We start from the raw sequence: 17847 nt of genomic DNA, 5'->3' as shown, positions 1-17847 counted from the left end.
AGCCATATCACACATCTAACAGTGACCTTACTGAAACTATTAGTCAAAGAGACTATAATTAGCAACGATAAAATCTTTGAACCTGGATCAGATGTACATACGGTCCCCAAAAAACTTTTCCAAACACTTCATGTTAGACCAGGTCAGGATACTTTTTCTTTCAATCTTGAAAGTGTCATTTTAATTGTCCATTAAATTTACTAACACCTAAATTATAACATCTGAAAAACAATAAATTCACACCCTGTTGACTGTAATTTTAGACATTTACAGCAACTGTGACAATAAGCCATCATTTAAAAGGACTATTATATGGTTCTGTTATATAGAATAAAAGCTACTTTTAAACTCCTTCTAGGAGCCAATACCTAATCAAAAAAAATTGTAATCATAGCAAATACCATCTGATCACTTCACTGTGAACAAGGTACTGTGCTAAGCACTTCACTCTCTCGTTACAAACTCAAAAGAATCCTGTAAAGTAAGATTTTTCTATAATTTGCACCTTAATAACTTGTCCGATTTGAGTTCAAACAACCGGGAAACCGGGACCAAATTCATCTTGCTGTTGAGTCCACCGAACCTATCAAATTATCTCCTTCAACCTTAAGACTCTACCACTTACGTAATTCCAAGATGATGTCAGAGAAACCCATCTTCTCAAACCTCCTTTTAGACAATCAACAAAGGAAAATAGAAATGCTTCCTCTCAAAAAGAATGATTATTAACAAATAACACATCGAGCACTTATCCTACAGCAGCCACTATTTTACAGTTTACACATTAACTAATTTAATCCTCACAACAAGCCTACGATAGGTATTACTATTATTCCCATTTTCCAAATGGAAAAACTAAAGCCGAAATAAAGTGACTGACCCAAGGTCACAAAGTTAATGGTATCAGAGCCAGGGTTTAAATGAAATCCCAGTCTTTGTTCTTAGCCATTTACACCAAATTCCTTCATCGCTTAGACATTATCACACGATCTTCAGAACACATAGATGCCATTTCAAATTCCTGTGAACAAAGTAAAGGTAGCAAGTAATACTGTGGAATGGGGGCTGGCAAACTGGCACACAGGCCAAATCAGGACCGCTGCTTCACCCTGTAGATCACTTTCATTAAAACAAAGTCAGTGGGGGCGCCTGGGTGGCTCAGTCGGTTGAGCGTCCGACTTCGGCTCAGGTCACGATCTCATGATCCGGGAGTTCGAGCCCCGCGTGGGGCTCTGGGCTGACGGCTCAGAGCCTGGAGCCTGCTTCCGATTCTGTGTCTCCCTCTCTCTCTGCCCCTCCCCCGTTCATGCTCTGTCTCTCTCTGTCTCAAAAATAAAATAAACGTTTAAAAAAAAAAAAAATTTAAAAAAACAAAGTCAGTGGCTGCTTCTGCCCCACAACAGCAGAGTAACTGCAACAGAGAGACTACATGACCCACACAGCCCAAGATATTTGCTGTCCCGCACCTCGTAAAAAAAGTTTACTGACCCTGGTTCTGGAAGACAGGGTATAAGCCTTCCTCTAAACTATCCAAATTAATATGCATTTTTTTTTCTTCATCAATATAACAACAGCAGCAGCTATACCATTTATCAAGTATATACTACCTATGCAAGATTCTAATACCAACCCATTTTATTCAAAAGAAAGCGAAGTCTCAGAGGGTTTAAATGACTTATCCAAGATCACATAGCTAGAACAGGGAGGATCTTAAATACAGAGTTTCTGGCTTCAAGGCCCATATTTTCTATATGGCACCGCCTTCAAAATATGTAAATGTGTATAGCCATAAAAAAGCAAAATTGTCCAAGGAAACTGACTGAAGTTTCATGATAAAAATGCCAACTTTAAAAAGAGAAATGTTCATGTAAATGTATGCACTGATTAATTGACTCATACTTCCATCTCATTTTCCATTATACTATATTTATATAATCCCTGTTATCCCAGTTGGGGTTATGAATAACTCAAAGCATAGGATACTCAAAGCATAGGATACTCAAAGCATAGGAAGAATATGGTACATTCTGCCTATGTAATGTCATGGGGCAAAAAAAACTATTAAATCAAACACAGAATCTAGAATGTATTTACTCAGTACAATTAACTCTCCTTGGCCACCAAAAATGACATCCTCTTCTGACACAGACACTCACCCACCTTCATTACACTTCTGGTCTAGAATGTCCAACTCTCTTCTATTTACCCACTTACCTATCCATCCCCACCCCACCCACCTCTTCATTTCCCATCCCAGCCCCCTGGATACTGACCTACACACCACTGAGCTAAGGGAAGAATGCAACAGAGGTTGGTTGCTATGATTCATAAGGCCTTTTTCTTTATTTTTATCCCATTAATCTCCCACACCATGACTGCTAAGGCTATATTATACATATCTATAGTGAAAGCCACATCAGAAATACAACATGGAATTGATTTTAGAGTTAAATGCGGTCATCTTACATATCTTCAGAATCCCAAATCTTGATCTAGGACTTTAAGTCAGTAGTATTCAAAAATATTTATTGATACATACCCTTTGATTATTTGTACACATTACTTCTATGCCCACTGCTGACTTCAGACTACCTTAACTGAGAGCAAAGATGTCTTTACATGAGTATTTTTCTAGGTGTGAGTACAGCAGTTGCTGAAACCAACATAATTTTTTCTACTGGACCAGGATTCTAATACTGGACCATAAAACAGACATGATTGCAGAATTTTTTTTTAGAACTATTGTTTTGCTAAGTCTCTATGTGTTCCTTAAAAGAACTACAGATTAGGACGTTCCTAACTATAAAACTCTTAATATGGAAACTTCCCAAATCCTTTACTCTCACATCAAAAATTTAAATCAACTCAGCAGGCATCCTGAAAAAAGTTCTAAGTATCTCTAAATATAGTAAACTCTGAAAAGTTAATTGTGCATTATGAATCATCTTATTTTTCTTTTTCAGTCACACAAAAAAACTAACACACGCTGAATAGAAGTAAATGCAGAAGTAGGAGGCCCATCCACCGAGAAGAAATGCTGCTATACCAGCCAACATTAAATTGACCGATTCCTTAACTGATTCAAGAAGCATAAACTGGGTATCATTTAAAACTAGTGCCACCACAAAGATCCCAAATGATAGTGTCTTATCTCTCCCGAAATTCCTTTCAGAAAACTTAGCGTGTGTAATGAGAAGATACCTGGAGAAAACATGGCCTGACCTAATATACAGGCAGCTGAAAAGAAATACTAGATGGTTCAAAGAGGCAGAAGCAGATTATCTTACACGGCCACACCAAAGGCTGAAATTCCCCAAGTCTTACCTCACAGCAGCAACTGGAAGGGCAAACTTAAAGACGGGGTGAAGAGTAAAGTAGAAAAAGAATGAACTCTGCAACGGACAGTTTAGTTTTCTGAGAAAAGTATGCCGACGTCAAAATACGTAAATCAACACTAAAGTTCCTAAAGACACTTGAGAAATAATTAGGAGCAAGTCTGATCACAAAGGTAAGAACTACTGACTCTTCTCAAAAATCAGCCTAATTGTTGCCATCTACTGGGAGGAAGGCAGAAATGCTTGCGGGTCAGGGATGGAGGGGGAGATGTCAAGTCCCTAACTCCCTTTTGAGACGAGGCTGCTTTCCCCAAGTGGGTAGAAGAAATGGAAATATAGGTTTACTAAAGGAAAAATTAGAAAGCTGCATGAATACCTTACATTAAAAAACACCCATGTCTCTTGTAGCAGTAAAATACACAGCCTTCACAAATGTCTCTATTCTACAGTCCACAAGACCCCACAAATTTTGCACTCTATAACTTGAACAGGTATTTAATTCATGAATTTGCACTAACTGCTAGCATCTCTGCTATTTCCCCATAAAAATAAAATGAATGCAAACTGCAGTGAGCAAAATCTACAAGAATATTCTAGAAAGAAAAGCTGCTGGAAGAAAGCTAAACGTTACTGCTACCGGACCCCTGAATGAAAGTATTATTCTCTGCATCTTCAGTTCCCTCCAGTCACCATCTAACTTCATTTCCCGATTTTGAAATCCTATCTTGCCTACTCTTGAAAAAGGTGTAACAGTCTACTAATACATCAACTGGAGTGCTATGCAAATATTTTACCAAGATATTTAGCTTGATGAAACAGGTAGTATTAATTTGCACTTTTTAAAAGTATGTAAATGCTTAAGCCACAACGTGCTTTTTTAAAAACATCATTTTCTCTTTTACTCCATTAGATGTTTAGCAGAAGTTTCTTTTATACCTGACATTACTGAGTAACTCACAAAAAGTCATGTTATTAATTCTGGAACAGTACTCTGAATTTAAAAAGAAAAAAATCTCTGAATAAACAATAGACGAATGTGTTAAGACAAAATGATTGCCAGCTTCCACTAAAGATTCCATGACTGGACAGGAGCAACAGGAGTCCTTTAGACATCGCCTGCTTATTTACTGGAAGTATTCTAACTACTAAGTAGGGACACTAAACAACAAGTTTTACCTCCACGGCTTCTATCACCCCAAAACTTACCACAAACACGCCTACAACATACAGTCCTAGAAAGGGAAGCAATTTCATTGAAAGACAAATAAAATCTAAAAGCACTTTTTCTTTGCAGTTCACCTACAAAGTAAACATGCCCGTACGCTTTTTTCATGTTGTCACAGCCTACTCAGGGATTAACAATAAAGTCAACATGTCTATTTGTTAAAGCTAATTTCTTGATCTCCCATTTAAGAACCTCAATCAACACAGCCTGAATTTTCTGTTAGTTCATAAATATGGATCCTCTACTGCAAAGGGCCAGTTTAGCTTCCCATCAGCCCCTCGCCTCAATTATACCTTTGCAAGTTACCCATTCTTCTCTACCTACCCAAACGATCAAGGCCAGTTCAAGTAGCAAGTCTTCCTCAGTAACTGCAACCTAGGACTGAATCTCTCTCTAAACCTCCGAGGGCCCACTGTATAAAAAACTCAACTTTGTACTTAGTAACAAATATGCACAATGTTAAATGTTGTGTTCTACTATCATAGTTTGAACTCGTTTACAGTAAAGGACATTCCAACGTAAGAGATCTTTTATAAATCACCTATTTCTCCTCCGCACTCTTCAAGAAGGCAAACCTGGTATGGGACCACAAATGCACACGGATTAGTTGCTGAGGAAATATCTGCACGATGAAAGTACTTCCAACAATTTATTCGGCAAAGCCAAATTTTGTGCCCTAATTCTTCTGTTTCTTAATTTAGATTCTCATATCAGGTTTCCTAAACGTAGAAAACCTGCATTTAGAATATCTACGGGATACTTCTGGATGCTAAATGCTATACTATATATAGTTACCAAGTTTGAGAAGTGTTTTTCAACTAAATGAAACAAAAACTCAGGACAGGAACCTTCTGTATTCCTCCCAGCAGAGACCTGGCACACAGTAGCACTTGATAAATACGTATCGATAAATATGCTTTTATCTACTGGTAAACAGAATTCTCAAATGCTAAACCTAACATCACAAAGTCAGTAAAATGGTCTAGTGTCTTATCAGTCCCTTAAGTGCATATTTTAATGAACCTAATTCTGAAAAATTTATATTCTAGCATCCTACACTCAGCTACCAAACCCTGAGAAACGAAAATAAGCAAGCAGACAGAAACCATGGCAAATGGTGCTAATAATACTTCATAATATAGTTTCCCAATATGTCACCGAAACGAACTCTATCCCTGCCCATATACCATGCAGGTTAGGAGCCTTGTGCCAGCCACTGTGGGCATGGAAAAATTAAACCTTTAGCACAAGAAGCCAAAAATTTACTTAAGAAGAAGTAAGCAACTAATTATTTAAGGCAGATGGTGAAAGCAGTAACTAGTAAAACGTTATGGAAGAAAGAAGTGAAGGTAAAACTCTTACAGTAGCTACCCAAAGAAAAAGTTAAACGTGTAAATGTCACTACAAGAGATACAAGATGAGAGAAGGGTATCAGTCCAGGTGGACTCAACAAAGTCCAGGCAAGAATGCTGAGGTTCCTGGAGTGTGTTCAGAAGGAATGAACAGCTCAACCTGCCCACATCCAGCCCAGGGCGCAACACAGACAAGATTAAAAAATACTGGGGCCGTAGCAGAAGTTACAGCATGTTCATACATTTACTACTTACAAGGAAACTACAAACACTTGGTTTTCAGGAAGATTCACAAAAGGGGGCGGGGGGCTCCATATGATCTCCACAAACCTGCTCTTTAAGGACACAAAACAGCTTAAATTACAACTCAACAGTGAATTTCAGAAGGGCTACCTGAAAAAACTCATTTTGGGTTTTCCAGGGCATCACATATGTTTACCAGGATAAGGACTTCAAATTGAGTTAATTTGACCTTAAGAAGTTATAGCACAAGGTACGAGTATTTATTCAGAATGCTGCCCACGGGTGGAATGAGTAGGAGTTTTGAAGTCAGGGTAGAACTCATTGGTTACCACAGCCAACAAGTTGATTAAAATACCCATTGAAATGCTTTAACTTCAAGTCTTGAAGGCTTGCTGATAGACACTTCAGCTTATAAATAACCTTCAAAGTATGCATTGGGTAGTAACCCAAATTTATAGAAGTACATCCTTCCTAAAAACAAAACAAAAACAAACTCAAATGAGGTATAAAACTCAGCTTTGTACTTAATACACACATTATGTCAAAATCTATTTAGGGCCTCAATCTAGCATTTAAATGATCAACTATTATATGTAAACAAGGGCCAATCACAGAATATAAATGGCTTGTCCTGATTTTTTTCATATGTGATTTAAAATAACTTGCAGTCTCTAAAATACACATCAACAGATGAAAAAGAAAACTTCTATAATCATTTTTAGGATTAACTAGGATTCAAAATGTTTGTCAAAACGAGACAGACATTAAACCCTTACAAAGTATTTTCACTTACAGTAATATTTTATTCTCACAAGACTTACTCCTCCAAGAAGCATTCAAAGATTCCTTATTATAGGCCAGACACTGTGCTAGATACTAGGGATTAAAAAGGGGGAGGACTGGCTTTAAGGAATTCATAATCGACTAAGGAATATGATATACTCAAAGACTTTCAAGTCTACATATGTAACAGAAGTATGCTCTAGGTAGAAGGGTGTTAACAAATGAGGCAATGGTCAGTGCTGCAATGAACCAGTGGAGGAAGAGCCCTGTGTTCCAATCTAGCTTTGGAGCCTAATCTCCTAAGTAGTGTCTAGCATACAAATGACAATTAAATCTAGGTGGCAATTAGCCACGCTCAGATTAGGTACTTGAAACTCACAAAGGTTAAATTATTTGTCCAAGGTCACAAAGACAGAGGAAAAGGCAGTGAAGATTGCAGCCCAAGTCTACACTCAAATCAGATGTTCACTTGAACAGTGCTGTTCACTAATGAGAGGACAGGGTAGCAGGCAGTGTTTTTCACTCTAGTCCACTAACATGATGTTTTAATTCAAACAGAGCTGCAGAACTATTTACCAATAGCTTCTGCACACTCAGACAAAATAGGTAGGTCTGAACAATGGACAAGTTCCTTTTTCTTCTGGCCAATCCAGTTTAATGAAACTGTAAGAATCCCAACCCAAAGCTGAAAGGCCTCAGAGAAGAACTACAAAGCAGACTTATTTCAGCCTAGGAAACAACTTCTTTTGCCAATAACCTAAAATCAAGTTAGGATATTGGGTTTAATTAAAGAACTGCATTTTTGAAAATCCAGGACACTGGCCAAGTTAAATTTTACTTAAAAAAAATCAAGAGACTGGTTCAGCAGAAGTATACTTACCTATTTACTGTTAAGTAGCAGCAAGCACCCACTATGTGTCAGAGTAACCCAGCAAACCAGGCAGAGATTATAAAGAACAATTGCTAGGAGTTTGTGCCTTCAAGAAATCTGTGACACAGCTGTTTGAACTATACAGAGGCAACGAAAGAAAATACACAAATGTAAAGCTCATGTCAAATGTTAAGAACTACAAGCACCAAGATTACATTACAATTGACAGATTATACTTATTGTATAATATCCATCAGATTCTTTCTTACTGTTAAGCCCTTTCCAGCAGTCAGGAAGATATGAAGAGGCTGGGATCACCAAAGCAAATAGCATCCTGAGGAATCTGTTGAGACCAAGAAACTTTCCAAGCAGGAAGGTTGGTTGCATAGTCAGCAAGACTAGGTTAACATTATTGGTTTGGAGTGGGAAGGAAAATGGGTGTTATTTTCAGTGAGGCTTATGAGTGCACCTTCATGCAAAACACAGCTGATACAAGATAATCCTGGACTTGGGGAAACCTATAATCCAGTCAGGAAACAAACGCAACACATGTCAACAAATCTAACGCTATAATCCCAAAATGGAGCCTATTTAGATAACCAAGAAATAAATGGGAAAGATCCTGGGATGGCAGGGTCTGAGGAAGTGCTAGGAAGGGGTGAGCTGAAGTGAACCTAAAATGGTTTAAATAAAGGAAAAGTGCAGGTCAGTCTGGCAGTAACAGGAACCTGAGAGAAGATGAAAAGCAACAAACAGGTTGGTTTTTTCAACCTGAGTCCATCAAATTTCCTCAGCAAATGGAAAAATAAAAGGGCAACTGGTATTCTATTTGCTCAAAAAGATCATCATCCACCTAAAAGAAAAAAACAAAACACCTCCTCCCTAAATTCTGTAAAAAAAAAAAATTAGATTTGGCAAGGTTTTCCCTTCATTGTAGACTCTGACATTATAAAGTCAATTCCGTAAGAGCCACGAGGCGAAACAGGTACATGTGTTATCAATAATGAAAATGTGAAGAAATTTCTCTAAATATGATTAACAAATTTCTTCAGGAGAAAGTATGGTAGAAATCGACCATGCTGATGCAAAAAACCAAAAACCAAAACCAAAACCTACCAATCAACCAACCAACCCAAGAGTAACTTAACAGAAATTGGGGCCAAGTTCCACTACCAATTTAACAGCAGTTTCAAAAAATAAGTTGCTGTAACTTACCTTACATCAAGGTCACCGCCCCCCCCACCCTTCACCATCACTGGTGAAAAGCTCTAAGTGTTCTTAATGGCCTCAAACAGCAAATGTAATTTTCTAAAACTAATGATAATATATTACACTTATTTAGCAGTTTGTAATTTTTCACAGCCATTGTATCCACTGGGTCTCACCACCACCCAGTGAGGTAAGATAGTGACTGCCCATCCCCATTTTACAGATTAACTGGAGACCAGATAGGATAAGTGAAAAGCTCAAGGTCACACAGCTACTGTCAGTGTGTGAATTCCCAGGAGTTTGTGTCTCTTTGCTGGGATGATGTGATTAAAATAGGATCATAAAATCTTCCGTAGATAACATTAACCCAGTAATCTTAAAAGTTAGAATGGAAAAGTAAACATTACTTCAAATTTACTTTGCTAGGTGAAAGCATTGATTTTACACTGGCCTAGCATCCCTTTCACTTTTTTAAAATAATTATTTTAGTTTAGCAGCTTCTAGAACTCTAACTGCCTGAAGTATTCTAAAACTTAGAAAGTAAATGAAAAACTAAAACAAAAAGCCTGTTCACGACACAAACTTAAACAGTAATTGTCAGCAGAGCAGACTTAAAAACCACTCAAACTCCTTAAAAACTGGGAATGGAATAGAAACAATGATAATGTTTATTACAGTCCTTAAATTCTTACCGATACGGGCACATTCATAGAAAGGCAGATGCGAACAAAGCCCACAACCTCAACCTCCGACCATGTTAATATGCTCTCTTAAGCATAAAATAAATGAAATAAAAACTCTGCCAACAATCTCACAAAGATGATGTTAAAAGCCCAATTCAATCTTTCTGGGGTTGAACATGGAGCAGGGTTGTTTCAAAATGAAGAACTGGAAATTTTGTTTACTCTCAAATTCCCAATACTGACCTCTTTGCATAATCTAAGTATGAAAATAAATCTCAATTAAAACCATCTGCAACTTATTGTCTCTAAATCTGATAAGGCCATTCCTCAATCCTAGCTGCTCCCTCCACACACACACACCCCACCCCGTGTAAATGCGACACACACACACAGGCCTCATATATAGGCCTCTTGCCTTTTCCTCCAACAACTAGGACCTTTGTTCAGAGCGTCGGTTTTTTGCCCCACTCAATAGCTCTTTCAACTTTCCACCCTATATTTTTTGTTTTGTTTTGTTTTGAGAGAGGAGATCCTCAGCCTCCACTTCCTGGGTCATTAAAAAATGAAATGCCAAAAATATCTATAGAGACGCTGGAGAGCAATAGAAAGTTGAACACAGCACTAAAGGGCCTACAAAACGGAGTAAAGCCCGGGGATCGGGTGATTTGGCAACCCAGGCAGGATCCGGGGAAGGCCGACTAGGAAAGGAGGCAGCAGGGGAGCAGTTAGACGGCCACTCAGAACACGTTCGCTGCGCTATTAAACGTACCCCCCGCACCCCTCACACACGAACGTTTACTCACTGCCACAGTCCCTCCTTCAATTAACTAACGAAGCAATTAAACTATACCCACCGCCAGACACGATGCTTAAGCTAACCGTCCCCAAAGTAAAACGACGTTATCAAAAACCAACCAACCTGTCTTAAGGGTTTAGGAGCAGCCCCTTCCGTTCTCTCCTTACCACACAAGGGTAACCAATTCCCCTCCCGTCCCCCCCCCCCCCAAACCCGCCCCGGCCGTTCAAATGTGTTATTTCCTCCCGATTTGCATGTGTTTTTAAATCTTTATTTTCTCCCCTGTAGCAAATTAAGGATTTCTGTTCTTCTGAGGAAGGAAGCGCCACGAAGGACAGGATTGGGGATTTTCCAACCTTCGTTATTTGAAGTCCCCTCTAACTTGTTTCTGAACTAAAAACCCACTCACTATGGAGGAGGATGGAGGAGAGGGTGAACTGAATGGGCAAACGATATAATAGGTTTTATGTAATCCACATATAAATAAATTAATCGCCTGACTCGCTTCGAATACTAATACGATTGGAGTGACAATTGGTCCACCCCCCTCCCAAGTCCTGAACCCCCACCCCCCATTTCCATCCTGATCTATTTAGAAGCATGCTCTGCTCCTCTCAGCCAAGTTTCTCGGCCTCTTTTCCAGCCCCCCTGCACGCCCGTCTCGTCGTCATCCTCGCTCAGCCTCAACTTCCCACGGCTAAAGAAACAGCCCAGCGCAGACCCCGACTCCGGGCTCGCCCGCCCACAACCCTCCCCCTTGGCAGGAAACCCCTTACTGCGGTCTAAAGTCACTCCGGCCTCTCCCTCCTCTGACCCTCGCTTCCCACAACTGTTGTCACTCGAGCTGCTCCCTAGTTTCCATTTCCGGGCCGTCCCCGGCCCTGGAGCCTCTCCTCTCCCGGTTTCCGGGCCCCCCATCCCATTTCCGGGGAACCCTTGCCGTCTTCACACCCCCCACCTGCACTTCCGGCCCCCCACTTTCTCGCTTCCTAGAGGCCCTCCAAGCTCCAAAGCCCACTTCCGGCCCCCCCGGCCACCACCGGGCTCCCCAAGACCCGCACGCCTTACCCCGGTTCCGTGAAGGGCCCTCCTCATCGCGGGGGGCCTGAGCGCGGACCCAGCGAACCCTCCTCCCCCCCCCCCCCCCCCCCGCTCCCGCCCGGCCCCGGTCTCCCTCGAGCGTCTCGCCCGTCAACCCCCGACCCGGTCCTTCCGCGGCCCCGCCGCCGCCGGGAGCAGGCCGAGCGGGGGCCGAATCGCGGCGATGACACAACCGGGCTTCCTGGGACTTTCTGTTCCAGCTCCTCCCCACCCCCCCCTCGTCGCCCCCCCCCCCCAGCCCCTCACCCCCTCGTACAACCCCCTCCCCCAAGCCTGGCCCGGCCACTCAGACCTGCGCCCCAATTACCTAGTTGGGCCCCAAAGTCTCCGGTCCGGACTCGGTGGCGCGGCAGTAACTTCCACTCGCTCCCCCCACCCCCCCCCGGCGGCGGCGGCGGCGGCTCCTCGGGTCCCTTCAATTATCAGCTGAGCCGCAGCACCGCGGCCGGCGTGCACCTCCGCCCGCGCCGCCTCCCTCCCCGCCCGTTCCAACACCCTCCGGGAACTACTTTGCCCGCTGCCTCCGACTCACGGGCTCGTCCGCGGGTAAGGCCCCGCTGCCTACACGCAACTCATCACATCGCCCCTCCCTCCCCCACCGCCCGGCGTGACTCTCCCAGCGGCCTGAGCTCTCCTCCCGATCCCTTCGAGGGACCAGGAAGGGGAATGTGGGGCTCCGCTTGATATCCCTCCGCCGGGGTCACCCCCTCCCCTCCGTGGCAGCAGGAACTAATTCCCCTTCGGGTCACCGGGGACCTGAGGGTGGAAATCTCACGGATCAGTGTTCCCTCTGACTCTTGGGAGAAGGGGCCATCACCCTAAGGAAGAAACCCCCTGCTAGCTCAAAACCGGGTTCGATTTAAACTAGGGCTTTGGCCCCATGACCCCAATCAAGCCCCGCCCCTTCCTGGTTGTCTTAGCGACGGCGGTGGCGTCCCAAGATGGCGTCGTGGCTGCCGGAGACTCTGTTCGAAATTGTAGGACAAGGCCCAGCGCCGAGCAAAGACTATTACCAGTTATTGGTCACCCGGTCCCAGGCAAGTGCGAGGCGCGGTTTACCCTCTCTAAGCTCCCTGCCGCCCCGGTGGAGCGCGGAACGCTAGCCCCGCTAGGCCGAGAGCGACTGTGGCCCGCCGGAAGCGTCCGGTCCCAGCTCCGAGCCGGGAGATTTCCCTCGTCACCTCGGCCTCCTCGGCCGGCTCCTCCGTAGTCCGCGTGCCTTTTCCCACCCCAAGGGCCGCTCGTCCCTGGCGAGCTTTCCCGCCTCCCCACATCGCACCCCGCTCCCTTCCTGCCACCGAGGGTTCCTACCCGCAGAGTTCCCTCCGCGCGAAGAGAAAAACAGGCGTCCCCGGCTTGCGTGCAGCCTCACCTCAGCGTGGGAAGGAGAGAAAGAAAGACTCAGCCAAGTGTCCCAAGGAGGAGCCGGCAGGGGAGGGGAGAAAGGGAAGATCTCTTTTCCAGGGTAGGAGTTAATCATGGGGGATTTTTAAAATCTCATTGTGGTCTTTACGGGTACCACGACCACATCAAAACTTCCTTATTTCTAGTAGGAATTGATCGTTGAGAGCTCTCCCCTTACCTTTTTGGAGCCCCTTCTATCCCATTGAAAGTGTGCGGGGGGTGGTACAAAAATGTTTCAGCTGCTCTGCGCGTCGGCCCCACCCATAATGACATCTGCTCCACAACAATAAGACCGAGGATTATGTTATCGCTGGAGTGAAGTAACCATCAGCCTATTTTTATGACTACTTTAGCTATTTAAGGTGGGCTTTTGGATGATTTATTGTGCCCATGAAATGATCAAGTTGAACTGGGCCTCCAGTCGGAGCCCGTTTTCTGATTCCTGGCTGAGCTTAATTAAGCCTGTCACTGAGATAAAGCACCTTGTACTTTAATAGATGGTATTTCTATAAAATGAAATTTAGAACTTTGTATATATTTGTTTTAGTGTAGATCTTGAATATTGCATCAGTTTTCCCGTGAGCCCTTAAGTAGGTAGAGAATGCTTTTTTTTATAGCTTCAAAAGCATCTTTTAAAGTAAAAATGATACATATTTTATTGTTTAAACTTGAGATGTTTAAATATTGCAAGTGTAGTGTCAGTAATAAAAGCGTGATAGCCTATCAAACTTAAATATTTCATTGAACATTTTGGGGGGAATTTTTACACATTTAATTAGAATTTCTTAAAAGCTGAAATTCACTGTTTTGTACATTTTGGGACTATCTTCCATTTGTTCTAAGAGGTATGATCCTAACAGTTTCTTACTTTCTAACATTAGTGATTGAAAGCAATAACATGTTACATAGTCATACTTCATTTTCTCTTTTCATCTACCTCACGTAAGTTAAAATGTTCTAATGTTTACAGTCTTTTCCATAATTTGTCTTTTAAACATTTTTTTGAGATTTTTCTTTTTCTTGAAGGTCTGGTATTACAAGTGTCTATAATGTTGTAAGCCTCAACAAATGAATAGTTGTTTACTTTTTTATTTTAGTAAATTAACCATTAAGAGTGCCTGGCATTAGTTTTCCCCAGGAATGCTTCCCTTGTTGATGTCCTTCAGACTTTGCTCTGTAGTCTAACTTGGGCACATGCCTGTGTTTTATGAAATCCCCCCCTCCCCCCCACGCAAGTATTCTTAATTTTTTCTCTTTCCTTCTTTTTTTTTTTTTTTTTTTTTTTTAACAGATCAAAAACTGGTTTTTATTTCAGGCCCTATTCTTCCTGTCAATTGCTTCTATAAAAAATCCTTTTCAAGCTGATCCATTTTCTTTTTTAAGCAGATGGAATATATCCACTATAGTTCTACCAGTGAGAGTTCATCTCAAATCTGATTAATTCACTCTCTTTTTAAAGTAAAATTTGTTGTAAAAAATAGTAAGCCAAAAAAATAGTCTTTTCAGTCAACCGTCTTGAGAATATGCTATTTTCTTTTTTTTTTTTTTTTTTTTTTTCAACGTTTTTTATTTTATTTTTGGGACAGAGAGAGACAGAGCATGAACGGGGGAGGGGCAGAGAGAGAGGGAGACACAGAATCGGAAACAGGCTCCAGGCTCCGAGCCATCAGCCCAGAGCCTGACGCGGGGCTCGAACTCACGGACCGCGAGATCGTGACCTGGCTGAAGTCGGACGCTTAACCGACTGCGCCACCCAGGCGCCCCCAGAGAATATGCTATTTTCTAACCACAGGATAATTTTTCTAAGTCTCAGCACAGGAAACCAAACATCCACTAAGAGGTGGTCTGACATAAATAAGGACTAAAAGACTAGCATTAAACTATGTTTTATAAGATGGACTTTTTCTGGAATGACTTTGTAAAATTTTTCCTTTCTCTTTCTTCTTTTATTTAAAAAAAAATATTGTATATTATTCAAAATATACCCCAGATTTAGATAGATCTTTCTTTCCCTCTGATTCTCTTTTTTATTCTTTTTCACTGCTTTTATTTTTATTGACTTTAAATTCAAATGATTGCACATTTGACATGGATTTGAAGACAGGTATCTCTCTCATTAGGGTCAGACCATGGTTGGTATAGCACAGAATATAAATGTTGTACATAAATGTTTTCTTTGCTTCTTATACAGTAACATTAAATATATATTTTAATGCTTATAGAGGCATTCCCAGTTAACAACTTGATGCTATGATGTTTTGTTTTTTTCCCAAGAAAGGAACTTATAGAATATAGCTTGTGGTTAATATGGCTTCTCAAATTCAATTTTTTTTTTTAATGTTTATTTACTTATTTTGAGAGACAGCAAGCAGGCTGTGCAAGTTGAGGAGGGTTAACAGAAAGGAAGAGAGAGAATCCCAAGCAGGCTCTGCAGTGACAGCACAGCCCCCAATGCTGGGGACTTACAGACTGAGACTCAGACTTACAAACTGGGAAATCATGACCTGAGCCAAAATCAAGAGTTAGTCGCTTAACCAACTGAGCTACCAGGCACCCTTCAAATTCGATCTTTATAATGATCTTAGAAAAATCAATGCACTGCTTTCTAAATCAAAGGTTTACCCAATTATTTTCACCTAGTTTTAGTAGTAAATATATTTTCTTATGTTGGTTTCTAATTCTTTGAAAACTAGTAGATTAATAGTAAGAGCTGGAAAGAACCTTGAATGTTATTTAGGCAAGGGATATTCCACACTTCACCTCTAAGAAAATCTTAAATCGTGACCCTTTGCTTAATTGTAATCAGCAAGTTGGCATTTACTATGGGGATGCAAAATATAAGATTTCTGCCTTCAAAGAGTTCATCTTTCATTCCACCAATATGTATTAAGCACCTTTTAAAGTTTATTTATTTATTTTAAGAGAGAGAGCGATTCCCAAGCAGCCTTGGAGCCCAGCACAGGGCATGAACTGTGAGATCAAGACCTGAGCTGAAATCAAGAGTCTGATGTTTAACTGACTGAGCTACCCAGGTGCCCAAGCACCTTTTCTATACCTTTTATATGTACTGTTCTAGATGCTGGGGAAACATCAGTGAACCAAACAAAAGTCCCTCCTCTCTGAAGTATATAACCTACGTAGGAGCAAACAGTTAGTGATTTGATTTATATAAACACTGAAATAGTTTTTTTTTTTTTTTTTTTTTTTTTTTTAAGAACAGAGGAAGTTCATCGCCAAGTTAATGAGTAGCACAGATGCTTTAAAATCCGAGTCCAGGGACACCTAGGTGGCTCAGTCGGTTGAGTATCTGACTTTGGCTCCCGTCAGGATCTCGCGATTCATGGTTTCCAGCCCTGCGTCGGGCTCTGTGCTGACAGCTCAGAGCCTGGAGCCTGCCTCAGATTCTGTCTCCCTCTCTCTCTGCCCCTCTCCCCCCCCTTCTCTCCCTCTCCCCCCCTTCTCTCCCTCTCCCCCCCTTCTCTCCCTCTCCCCCCCTTCTCTCCCTCTCCCCCCTTCTCTCCCTCTCCCCCCCTTCTCTCCCTCTCCCCCCCTTCTCTCCCTCTCCCCCCCTTCTCTCCCTCTCCCCCCCTTCTCTCCCTCTCCCCCCCTTCTCTCCCTCTCCCCCCCTTCTCTCCCTCTCCCCCCCTTCTCTCCCTCTCCCCCCCTTCTCTCCCTCTCCCCCCCTTCTCTCCCTCTCCCCCCTTCTCTCCCTCTCTCAAAAATGAATAAACATTAAAAAAACTTTTTAAATAAATTGTGAGTTCAGAGGAAGCAAAAGTCACTTTAGGCTAGGAGGCTCAGGAGCGTACTATTGTCAATATTTGACTCTTGAAATTCTATCTTCTTCGTTCTCTTGAAATGGAAGTATTGCTTAAGGTCACAACTAGTGGCTTAGGTTGATGTGACAAATACTGGAAAACTGCGGGAAGCATTAACTGTAAGCTAAGTAGATGAGAACTGGCGGATACTGGCCTCTTGCACCTGTGTTAGACGGTTGTCCCTGGAGAAGCAACGTGTGATAGTCACCCCAGCAAATGAAAAGAGGGAGAATTGCGTAATAGATGACCTTAATTTACCTATTTTACTTAATCCTCCTAAAGACTCCAATAAGATACCTAAAGCAATGTCATCTGAAAAAAAAATTCCAAAAGTTCATTCCTCCAAAAATGACCAGTATTTTTGACATGCTTTAGAGTTGCAGCACTGACAGACTGAAAACACCCGAGGTCGCATGCCAACCTCTGACAGGAAACTGTCTTCTCCAAAGACTTCTGAAAAAGGAATGAAAACTAGACTTGGTGAGAATGCCTGGGTGGCTCAGTCGGTTCAGCTACGGACTCTTGGTTTCAGCTCAGGTCATGATCTTGTGGTTGTAGGACTGAGCCCCATCTCGGGCTCCATGCTGAGTGTGGAGCCTGCTTGGGATATTCTCTCTCTCTCTCTCTCTGCCCCTCCCCCACACAGGCTGTCTCAAAATAAATAAAAAAAAAACCAAAACAAAAACTAGGTGACTGACGTTTAGACGTTGCAACAAAGAATCCTGCAGGTACTACTTAAAACTGCACAGCAATTTTAAAGATATAAGATCCAAGCACAGCCTAATAAAAATGTTAATGCATACACCCTTTGACCCTGCAAATCCATCTCTAGGATTTTCTATGCAAAAATGCTTTCACATAAGTACTAGGATCTGTGAGCAAGAAGCTCACCAGAGTGAAATAATTGTAAAAACATCTTTCCATTAGTGGAAATTTGGTTAAACTGTGAATCATTCATACCGTAGAATACTCTGCAACCTTTTAAAAAAACAACGTGCCAGAGCTCTTCAGTAGACCAAATCTTAAG

The 17847-nt window shown here is 41.9% G+C and overlaps 2 protein-coding genes across 21 annotated transcripts in view; one reads left to right on the top strand and one right to left on the bottom strand.

The window, feature by feature from the left end:
• The window catches only part of TRIP12 (thyroid hormone receptor interactor 12), a 138709-nt gene extending 125780 nt beyond the window's left edge, over positions 1-12929 (bottom strand). For 14 of the 18 annotated variants that reach the window (XM_060624034.3, XM_060624040.3, XM_060624042.3 and 11 more), the window contains exon 1: positions 11906-12016. The gene's annotated coding sequence lies outside the window, so the exon portion shown is untranslated. Of the gene's footprint in view, positions 1-7818; positions 7955-11273; positions 11425-11565; positions 11630-11905; positions 12017-12909 lie in introns of those variants that run through there. The other 4 variants (XM_060624038.3, XM_060624037.3, XM_060624036.3 and 1 more) reach the window with 4 other exon arrangements.
• The window catches only part of FBXO36 (F-box protein 36), a 94799-nt gene continuing 89004 nt past the window's right edge, over positions 12053-17847 (top strand). For all 3 annotated transcript variants that reach the window (XM_078450802.1, XM_078450800.1, XM_078450801.1), the window contains exon 1: positions 12053-12635. In XM_078450802.1, the coding sequence (XP_078306928.1) occupies positions 12540-12635 (96 nt within the window). In that variant the 5' untranslated portion in view covers positions 12053-12539. The remainder of the gene's footprint in view (positions 12636-17847) is intronic.

This window comes from Panthera onca, chromosome C1, assembly GCF_046562875.1.
Source record: "Panthera onca isolate mPanOnc1 chromosome C1, mPanOnc1 haplotype 2, whole genome shotgun sequence".
NCBI classification, from domain to species: Eukaryota; Metazoa; Chordata; class Mammalia; order Carnivora; family Felidae; genus Panthera; species Panthera onca.
This window is presented reverse-complemented; position numbering and strand designations above follow the sequence as displayed.